Source organism: Sinohyriopsis cumingii, chromosome 3 (genome assembly GCF_028554795.1).
Source record: "Sinohyriopsis cumingii isolate HCF-2022 chromosome 3, ASM2855479v2, whole genome shotgun sequence".
Taxonomy (NCBI): Eukaryota; Metazoa; Mollusca; class Bivalvia; order Unionida; family Unionidae; genus Sinohyriopsis; species Sinohyriopsis cumingii.
In genome coordinates, this window is record NC_142963.1 from 72,043,914 (window position 1) to 72,055,833 (window position 11,920).

An 11,920-nucleotide genomic window follows, 5' to 3' on the forward strand; every position below is an offset into this window, starting at 1 on the left:
CTCAAATCAGTAATGATTTAATATTGAAGTTATGAAACTCGTTAAATAATGTCAGTTTTCCCTCGTCAAGGCTCGCAAAAGCTGGACATCATTCAACTCGTTTCATATATTTAATAATCAGTCATTACCCATTTGCAATCATCTTTATATTTTTATTTTTATTTTACTTACTTTTGGGGAGGTCTAGTTATTTCTTTTATTATCTGATCAGACTTTGTCTTTAATATGTGCAAAAGGCTCCCTTATTTCACAGTCATATTGTTCCCTTAGATACATGATCAACCTTCACAATGCAAAGGTATATCTTGTCTATATAGTACGTACATGTAGTTGCTTGACGTTTTATCTTCGTTTGCAGGCATGAGTATCTACATGGCTTTCTTCTTATTGCTGCTAATATTTCAAGGAAATATGCCACCTGCTGCAAGGTCGATCCCTATTCTTGGTAAGTGAATATCTTTTCCTTTTACTGTGATAATTAGGCTTTTGTTTCGCTAATTGTCACTAAGTATTCATTTTCTAAACCATATGACTGAAAACCTATTAGATCCGTTTTTCCTTATACTCTAAATTCCAATTATGAAAGTATGAATAAAAGGTCTAGACTACGTTGTATTTTTCTTTCTCTTACTCATTGAACTTCGGATACATTCTGCTGGGGTCCGAGGGGGTGGGGACAGTCAAATCAATTATCTTTTTACACTCTTGATATAAGATATAAACAATTACGAAAACACAGTATAAATGAACAAAGTTAATCGAACAGGTGATTTGATAGGTTTTTATACTGTTTTGGTACTTTATACGTCCAAGTGAATTTTAAGGAATGTATGTTTTTATATACCCAAGCACTACATAAACACTTCAAAATCAAGAAATCATGAAAAAGGGTTTCCATGTTCCAACTACTCTTTGTGTTATGTGTTTCGAGAATTTGTTGAGATTAAGTCACGTTCAATTATTCTGACAGATTACTTACAAAAGGCAGTATTTTTGTTTCAAGGGAGCGATTAAATTAGTTGGACTATAGTTTACAGTACTTATTCCCCCTGTAGCATATCCTAGTGGCTGTGTTCCATATATATATCCATCCGTTGGGGCTTTATCGATTAAGTTCCCTGTTCTATAGCGGAAGTGAATTAATCATCGAAAATAAATCGGAACTAATTAACTTTATTAACTTTTTTTCTTAATTCAATACAGTTTGAACATTTTAATCCAATAATTGTAATTGCCGCATCAATCAATCACGAACGATTTAAAATTCAGCCTTACTGTGTTGTTATAATCAGATAAGTGTATAAATGAAATGAAATTAAACTTTCAGTTAGGGGATAAGTGATATAAAACATTCATTTAGGCACAGGATGAACTATTTTTATTTGAAGGCTTTAATTCCATTTCGTACGTGCTATTATTTATTTATTTTTTCTTTCATTTTGTTCTTTGATGATCGCATCAAAATTTCCCACTTTCGCTTGCTATCGACCAATAATAATAATAATAATAATAATAATAATAATAATAATAATAATAATAATAATAATAATTCAATAATAGTGTATTTAAGAGGATGCCACACAAAGCAGTATCCGTGAATCTTTCATATGGTCCTCATAAAAATCGTTTTATGCTACATTTCGTATACACGTCAATTAAAACAAATACTAGTTGAGGACATGACGATTTGAAACAATAAAAGAAGAGCAAATTATATGCGTAATATATTACATATTATATATTATATTATTATTGAGTTAGAAAGCAACCATGAAACAATGTTTTGAATTTAACGTAAGATGAATAAGAATACTATTCCAAGATGCAATGCTCGATACAGCCATTGATTTATTGAAATAGGATAAGCAAGATGGAGACATCAAAGTCTGAAATTTGGACAGTAACGAAGGTCCTGTCTACGTATTAACAATTTTTTCTGAGATTTCATAAATATTCAGCTACAAGGTCACTGACCACTTTCTATAACCTGCAACATTTTTTGTAGTTGAACAAGTCCAATTTTGTCAGATAAGATTTGAGCCATGAGTGTGTACGAGCTGAAAATTCTGCTAATTTCTATAAAAGAATATCATTCTCAAAAATATCGATTACCTTGTTTAAATGTTTAACTACATTCCCTGTAATTTTAACTACGTCATTAGCATCGAGATATTCCTCTGTTAGCTTAATCAAGGGAGTCTGACAAGTGTGAATTTGTCTCAAGCCGTATTAATACCCATGTAGTAGATTCTATTTACTAAGATAACGAAACAGGTTGGTAGCAATGCGTTTCTCAGTTTGCATTTGATTATGGTTATGATGGAAATAGTTCTATACTTTGATGAGTCATTCTTGGGTCTGCCATTAAGAATAGGAAACACTCTGGCTTGCTTCGTGGAACTAGAGAATACGTCAATATCATACAAATATATCAGAGATTAGTTTGAGAGGGATATATCAAAAGGCTGTAATAATTCGGCAATAATATCATCTGGCCCAGTGGATCAATTCGTGCCAAGGTTGAACATCATGTAAAATTTCGTTATATACCATAATTTCATGGTGGACAGAGTAAGAATTCAATGTAATATTTTCTTTATAATGTTTCCAAATGAGACTTTACGAACTTAAATTAGAAAGATATTTCCTTTTACATTACCTGGTGAGATACTAATTGCGTCTTTTCTACAAGTTATTTCTTTAGAGATGGTAACCTTGATTCATAAAATATAAACGGAAATATAAAGATAATGATTGAACAAGTTATGTAAATGTATGTGACTAAAGCCTATTTTTCAGTCATCTAAATGGGTAGGACTTCGAATATGAAGCTGTCGCTATGTTTAGGGAGGTGTGCAGAATGATATGTATGGGCGTGACAGGTGATGAATCTTAAGGCCGTTTAAGCAACTGCAGTACGTCAGTGTCTGACGTCAAGTCTGTTCTTGGTTCCAGTACTGTAATTTTGATTGCTTCCTCACGTGTAAAACAGAGACAGTGATTCTTTCTGAAGCTAGTTCAAACTGAGAAATGATTGGCTGTATAAATGATGCTCATTTATCTTCATACATCTTTAAGAATTCAAATCACAAGGTTGAACGGAGTTTACATCAGATATTCGACCAGATATATTTACTGAATGTGTAGCGAGGAGGTCATGGAATAAAGATTCGTATTTCCACTCATGTCCATAACGAATGAATCGTGGGCACTAGTTTAACCCAGGTTTTCATGAAAGTTATCAATAGCAGCGCGATCCTGATTGTTCCGACACGACCTGCCCTCCATATACCCAGAAACAGCCATGTCCTTGTCAGCAGGATCATTGACAGCAAACCAAGAAAAAGGCTTGATTTTGTCAGGAGGATCCTCGAGGACATAGCCACAAAGAGACTTGACCTTGTCAGGAGGACCACTGAGAGCATACCCAGAAAGACGCTTGACCTTGTCAGGAGGATCCTTGAGGGAATACCCACATAAAGACTTGACCTTGTCAAGAGAATCGTTGACAGCATACAGAGAAAGAGAGTTGACCTTATCAGGAAGTTCAGAATCAAGATTTTTTTATTGATACACCTCAAGAGCAGATTAACAGTTTATGCTCCATCTGTTGCATTATGACGTGGTAAAATATTGTAACGTGTAGACGTTGGTGTGACAAACACTGCTTTTGTTTGTGTGCTATGTTTTGTTTTGTAGTATCCTCATTCTGTTCGGTGTCATTCATATGTGATGTTACAAAAGAAATCATTCCATTTGATCTGTTTTCAAACTGAAGATCGCTGGATTGTGAGAGTGGTTAGTTATGCATACATACATACATACATACATGCATGCATGCATACATACATACGTATACACACACACACACACACACACACACATATATATATATATATTCGGTGGTAGAGATGCCAATATATATGCATTTACTTGAAGAGCATTCTTGATGATGATGCCAATGTGCTTGAAAAATCAAAGACGAATGTAAATGATATCAATTTGATTGTACACACACACACACAGAGGCACACACACACACATATATAGTCATGTATTTACTCCTTACCTTTAGATGTACTATATGAAAATATATACAAGTAGTATTGCATAGAAGGCTCAAGAAACTGTTAACTTTTGTGGTAAATGTTTCAGGTACATACTACTGCCTGAATATGGTCCTCATTACTATGTCAACATTCCTGAATGTGTTTGTCGTCTATCTTGCCTTCTACGGACCTAGATCGCAGGTTCCAAGACTTCTGAAAAAGGTAAAGACCCATCAGAAGAAATCGTTGAATTTGTCGAGGAAGACTATGGGTAAAAGAATGCCAGAGGGAGCATGTAGTATCATTTAATGCACAAATGACAAAGGCAGAAAGTGCCTAATATGACGTACATGTAGAGCTCATGTATAGCACTTTTACCCTCCATCTTTGTCGTTTTAATAAAACTAGAAACTCGCACTAAAGATTCTCTCTGGCGTTGTCATACCCTTTGTGTTTGGGTTACCGTTCTGCATTGTTTAACCTCTGGCACTTGTCATGCCCCCGTCGTTGATTTACCCTCATCTGTTGGTTTACCATCAGGCTTGACAATGTAAGCAATTTAATATAGAAGGTGCCCTTCAGATGTACCTCAGCAATCCGACGACCAGTTTTACGTTTTAATCGTCATCCTCTGGGGTATTATATCAAAAGAACTAACACAGTTGTCAACTTCTTTCTAAAAAAAACATCAGTATAAGCGTCAAGTTCGTCATGATTACCATCACCCGTCACACGACTATGTTTAAAACGCTATACGCAAACTAAACTTGTTATATACTGCTGACCACATGGCTCAGCGTGATCTGGGTCAATCAAATATCGCCAAATACACTCTACATTTGCCCGCTGACCTATATCATCACTCAACAGGTGTAATAGTTTACCTAATTGCATTGATACAGGTAAAGTCGACTAGCAAGACTTGGTCCAACCGATTAGGTCGTTGGGGCATTTTGTGTTATATAAATTACACGGAATTTGCATAACTATTTAAAATTTATTATTTCAATCGAGGCGATTTATTTTTCCGATAGAAGAACTCCCGTTTTAAATAGGTAGCTTTACTAATAAGTGTGACGAAGATTGTCGTAAACTCCGAGAGGTCCACACCTTTTTTGTGCTAAGCTCTGTAAATAATGATAAAGAAGTCAATAATGTTGTGTAACTGTTTTATTACAGTTTTTTTTTTAATTAATTTTTTTTCCCTCCAGAATATGCATTCTCTTGATATACAAATGTACGTTTGTCGACCATCTAACTTAGACTTAGATATGACTTTGATATTGATTTGAAATTAGGATTAAAGAACCTATCGGCAATTCGTATTATTAATAACGACGATTAACTTTGTCTTGAAACCGTTTTTGGTGCTTCTGGCAGATTGCAAATTGGTTTACTAATTTTTACAATAATTTTGGTCGGAAAAAGACTGTGTACCCAACATGTGTTCCTCTTGCTGATGGATATTTATTCTGAATATATTCTTTTTAGATAGTATTCCAGTTCTGCGCCCGGATTATGTGCATGGAAAACCTGGTACAGCCTTTCTTGGATGCAGATAGAAAAAGGCTCATCCCCCCTGCGATTCCAGGGATTGGATTTGTCAATGGAGATGGGAAATGGGGCAAAAACTGGAAGGGATCATCGGAAATGCTTCAAAGAAAGAAGGATGAAATAGAAATTGATCCTCAACTAGCAGAAATAGACATAAAATTAACAGAGATTCGAGATCTCTTGTATAACTACAAAGAACGAGTGGATGATAAGGACAGGAAGGAGAAACTTGCAAAGGAGTGGAAAGCTGTTGGTTTGATATTCGACAGAATGTTTTTCACCCTGTATCTCGTTACAATATTAACTTCTCTGGCGGTTGTAATGCCTATTATATTTTTCAGCACTTAGAATCTTAAAAATAGGATGTGTCGCACCAATAAAAGCTGTGTCTCCTAAACAGATCTTTAACGGTGTTTCCTGTAAAACATAGATTTGGAATATGAATGTTTCCTGCATTCATATTAAAAGATCAAAGAAATGCAACACGTTCCAAACATGTCCACTTGAACAACGAGTGAGTGGGAATGCTCCCCGTCGTAATGAAAGCTATATTTAAATTTGCATCACACAAGATGCGTCTCACCGACAATAACCCGACTACAAACAGTCTCAATATAGTCTTAATCGAATTTTTTTTTAAAAATCCACAAAAGACATTAGAATATTTGATAAAGAGTGTTTTCTTGCTTTTTCAAAATCCGTTAGTATAGCGATTCTCCAGAGAGTATCGATATCGAATTTCTGTAAGAGAATCGAGATTATAATCAAAACTTATAGAATATTAGAACGCTTTGGCAAAACTAAACTTAGTCGTACGTTTCTTTTCCCTTTTCTATCAATCTCTTTATATGCAATCAATGGCAATACTGATAGACACCACCAGACTGGTCTCGTACCATAACCTCTTGGAAGTGTTCATAAATATATGATTTAATCCAAGAAACAATTCTCTAATTATGTCATTAGAAAAATCTCCAAGCATATATTAAGTACCAAAAGAAAAAGAAATGGCGTAATGGTCTGTTCTGAAGAAATAAGGCATGCATTATGGTTAATATTTCAATACATATTCAGGTGTATTTATGGAAATGCTAGGTGCCTCGGTGATAATTGTCGACGACCATGTTTGTCTAGTACGTTCTGTTTCATCCTCTAGAGGAAGTCTAACTTCTGCTCTGAGCGAAATATAAAGAAATGTGTACTACAATCTGTCTGTATTGCGCATGTTTCTATACGGTACGGACAATTGTGAACAACAGCATTCTTCCGACAGCCGACAAAGAAAGAGAATACAAAAACCTTTTAGAAACATGGTTTTTCATTGGCATTTAAACTTTATAGAGACAAAAAACATGCCAGACAGCATTAAAATCAATAATGTTAACAATTAAAAGCGTACAAATCTCTTCTTCAGTTAGAAAGGAAAGTGTAATATGAAAAGTAGGTTTGAGTACAATAAATTCAAACAAAATCATTGCGTCTAAAAAATTAGAGTTAATTAAAGTTCAAGAGCAAACACACAAAAATGCACTGGGAATCAGAAAAAAATGAAATTTATTATTCACATGGATCAGCATGGAGCAAGAAACAAATATGAACTTGAAGTGGATAATTAACTCTCCCAAAATGGACATATTTTATGTTGTTTTTGAGAATTGTGCTGCATTTTGAAGAAGGTAAGAAACGTTAAACTATCTGTACCAATGAGCAGAAACTGCAGCTGAGAAACGCCATTAATTATGATGAAACATGGGTAGAAAGTAAATTTAAGACTTTATTGCGTGTGTGATCCAAAGCACAACAAGAATCCTGTCATGCAGAAATAGTATTTAGTATTTATCGATGTAAAATATTGTTTCTCTGCTGAAGTGTAAGCGTAGTTATAAGCAGAAACATTTCCTTCATATCACACGTGCACCTCAAATGTTTAAGAAAAGGGGCTTCAGGTTGCCCATTTAAGTTAATTAGGCATAAATGGACCTTGAGGCTCTTCTTTTTTCTGTTCTTCCCGACCCCAGCCGCATCTACATCCCTAAGTAGCTCTAGAGAGGTCTAAAGTAGCACTTATGCATGGATTTCATGACCATCTGCCCTGATTTTATTCACCTACAAGGACCTACGTGTACATATTCATTAGGTCTTTGAGACCTTTGAGAAAGCTAATCTCATTAAATAGAAGCACCATCAACGCCACTACTACTACTATTACTACTACTACTACTACTATTACTTCTACTACTGTTTCTACTGTTACTACTACTACTATTACTACTACTAATAATAATAATATGTCGTTCGTTCTCTAAGTGGGACCGCTTTAGTTCAGATGGTAGAGCATTGTTCTCTTACATGTTCACAGAGAACAATTTTTTGTTGTGTTTACTGTAACATAATGTGAGCGTTGACCTGTTCACAGATAAAAGCTTTCATATTTTGTGTGATTACTGTAACTTAACATGAAAGTATATTCTATGAACACATTATAATAATAAACAGCTATATGACAGGTTGCAATGTTGCTTTAATATGTATATACATAGTTTTTAAATCATGCAACTGTGTTCTTTATGTTGGTGTCACACTATCAGGAAAATATGACCATGTGCCTGGTCTGCGTGTGTGCATGTATGCGTGAACTGAAAATGGGGATAAACTTTCTCTTTAATATGGAATTTTCACCACTCTTTACACTTATAGTTATATGTTTTTAAGCACTTTGTTACATTTGAATACTGTTATTGTGAGAAAAAAAACTTTTCTGCTGAGAGTATGTATACTGACCTTAATACGCTTGTGACAAAGTTCGATTTGTGACTAAAACAAGAAAAAAGAGCGTATACTTCTTTATTATATCTAAGACAAGGCGATGATGATGATGATGATGATGATGACAGTATACGAACAATATTGACAAAACCAAGGAAAAGGAATTTTAGTTTCCAAAATTTTATCGTAAATAATAGTAGAGAAGATACTTAAAGAGTCTGTTTCCCATCTTTGAGCACGAGAGTTAATTCTCGTTTGATGATCATCATGTGGTATCTTTGTTGGTCAGAGGAGAGAACTCTTTTCACATGTTAACTTTTAGAAATACAAATCATGGAATGGACGCCTTATTTTCAAGGGCAACCAAAATACCGTTGGAACTGGACGATATATTGTCACGGGCAAATAAAAGTTCGTTGGAATTGGATGGCTCATTTTCAAGGACAAAACAGAATTAGAATTGGAAGGCTAATTTTCAAGAAATCCTCACTTCAACGTCAGCCAAAAACCGAATTTCGACTCTATCAACGGACGAATATTTGCAAAGTATACAAAATTTGAATATACTACCAAATTTTTAATTTTTAATCTTCATTTAGAAATATGTGTCCCTGGGACACTAACTACTTTCAACGAAGATTTGTTTTTCATACTTCACAATTAGATCGGTGAAGAAATTAAGAACCGATAAAGGTCATTTGAATTGTTATGAAGTATGGATTAAGATTTATTGACATTCTTGGGGGTTTGAAAAAGTGTTAACTAAGCTTTGTTTCGTGGATTAGCAATGTTATTTGACAATATGTGTTAATGTTGCAATTGGAGTCGAATATGAATAAATTTAAATGTTGAAATTGCCACATCTTCGCAAGCCATATACGAAAACCGCTATGCTCTCTTATAATCAGTGGTTGCCTGCAATCTGCAATAACAGTTACTCGTTTTATCTGAATATGCATAAACATTCTTAACCAATCACAGCGAGCGCTGGTAAAAATTTCTCGAAATGTTGACCCAACGAAGGCCTTTCATGCAGTTTGAACGAGGAAATCAGGTTTCTTTTTCTCCTGATATAACTGGCACTCTATTGATGTGTAGGATAGTGTAAGTCTGCGTTGTTTTTAAGGTGCTCTTTGTTTATGTGCATTCACTAAAACTCGAAAAGTTTGTCTCAGGCAACCACGGGTTAAAAAGAAGTTTAGCGAAATGTCGATTGTTGCATTGCGACGATGAAATTGATATTGCTATCAAATTATAATGTTACGGTCATGAAAACCATATACAGTTGTAACATTATTAGAAATAAAGTTTCTCTTTTTACACACTTATATTTGTCAAGGATGCACTAACCTTTGCGTCCAAGGATTTTGTTACAGGTATGAGTATTTATTTTATGCCAAACAATGCACCTTAATGTCATATATCAGTGAACTCAGTGTTAATTAACTTAGTGACATGATCGTTGTATGTGCCTCTTAGATGCATTTTCACATGATATCTATGCTTTATAATGAAATGTACGATGCGATATAGAGTTTGCCTAACTTGCACATTGGACTCTTGTGGACTTCAATTACGGATTGTAGTCAGTACCGTCCCTTTAATTCGATAGGTGGCAGCACGTATCAATCGGTCCAACATCCTGCTACGCAAACAAACGAAGGACACCCGTGGTATTCGTCTTGTTTTAAAAATGTCTAAATTTTGCGGAGTTTTAAAAAAAAACAACAGAGAAATTAAGTTATCTGGGTGAAAGGTAAAGGATATGAAGTATAATCAGTTTTGAAAAATGAAAATCACATTATGATCTTTACATAAAAATGGAATACGCTTTTTTCACATACTTACGGGTGATTCTTTTATACATTTTCCTGTCAACAGATGCATTTCTTTACAATGATATAATCCGTGTGCCACTAAAAAAATGATTGGTTGTGAATAATCCTTAAGAGAATAAATGGTCAAGGTAATTTACTCTTTAAACCAGCATTAATTTATTCGATTTTTATTGCTTTTACCGTTTCCTTGTCTCTGATGTATCCAACATAACTGTCAAACATTGATAACAGAGTGATAGGTTAATATGACAAGTCGTGAATGCTTTGATAATCTGTATAAAAAGTCAAGCATTTATATTTGTTTAGGCTACAAGACCAACCGCAAAGCTGTTAAAAATGGTTAGTTTTATTATACAGGGTATTGTGTTCAATGTTATACATATTCAGAAAAAATAAGATTGATGCATTTCAAATTTGGTATTACGACGTTAAAATTCTTTTTCACATCCCAATAGATTTTGTGGTTCCTGTTCAAATATGAATTATTTTATGAGATAATCAAACAACAGATTAAATAATTTGACATAAGAATGAACATTTATTTCATCAGGACATTAATAAAAACAGATAATTTTTACTTATTCATTATTGAAGCATATGTTGTTACTGGAGGCACAATATGTATTAGATTTTGAAACATAATGGGGTTAAGACCATTATCATTATTATGAAGGTTATGTCTTCTTTAAAATGGGTGTATTGATTTGATATGAAACCCATTCATGTATGTTCTTCAAGAATTTATATGATATTGTTTGTCGTTATTTCAGCATATTCCTGGTTGTACATACAAATCTCCACGAGAGATGATAAATAGGAATATGGGACTTTCACATCCATAATAAAAATTGCAGATAAGAAAATAAAGTTAATTGCATCACATTTTGATATTTACTACGTTGGCAATGAAGTTTCAACAGAAGGAGTCCAAAGGTTATTAAGATATGCTCTTTTATTAACATAAAGTAAAGAAGCCAAATGGCAATTTTAGCATCGTATAGTGCCAACGTAGTATATCTTTTGATTCAGCTCAAAATAAAATAATACGTTATTTATTTTGATACGTGTATAATGAATCATGCTTTTTTATACCAATACTGCAAGATCTAGATCTTTGTTCTGGCAAATGATAAAATCCAAGCGCGAACCAAATAATATCGGGACCGGAATTTTCTGAGACTCCACTAATTGGGAAGAAAACTGGCTTCGATCCCTCAGAATTAAATGAAGTTATCTCCCATATATATATATATATATATATATATATATATATATATATATATATATATATATATATATATATGTGTGTGTGTGTGTGTGTGTGTGTGTGTGTTTATATACATACATACATATATATATATATATATATATATATATATATATATATATATATATATATATATATATATATATATATATATATATATATATATATATATATATATATATATATATACACACAATTCTGTTCAATGTGCATTTTACGGTTATATTGCCAAACTCTGTGCTTGTGAGATTTTAGGTTGTTTAGACGCAATCAAATCCAACAATTATTTAACAAAAAGCATGTTTTTATATTATAAAAATAAAAGGTAGGTAACATATGAAGGTTTGAGTTCAAATTCAGGGAAATGCCTTCATTACGATCAGCAATTATATGTTGTATTTGTATTATGTTTATATCATAATGTATAAGACTATACATACTGCAGT

The 11,920-nt window shown here is 33.5% G+C and overlaps 1 protein-coding gene across 2 annotated transcripts in view; it reads left to right on the forward strand.

Moving 5' to 3' along the window:
• LOC149803082 (neuronal acetylcholine receptor subunit alpha-10-like) overlaps nt 1-11,504 on the forward strand; it is a 191,868-nt gene extending 180,364 nt beyond the window's left edge. For both annotated transcript variants that reach the window (XM_089952666.1, XM_089952667.1), the window contains exons 6-8: nt 359-445; nt 4,156-4,271; nt 5,541-11,504. In XM_089952666.1, coding sequence (XP_089808792.1) covers nt 359-445; nt 4,156-4,271; nt 5,541-5,951 — 614 coding nt within the window. In that variant the 3' untranslated portion in view covers nt 5,952-11,504. The remainder of the gene's footprint in view (nt 1-358; nt 446-4,155; nt 4,272-5,540) is intronic.
• The last annotated feature ends 416 nt before the right edge of the window (nt 11,505-11,920 follow it).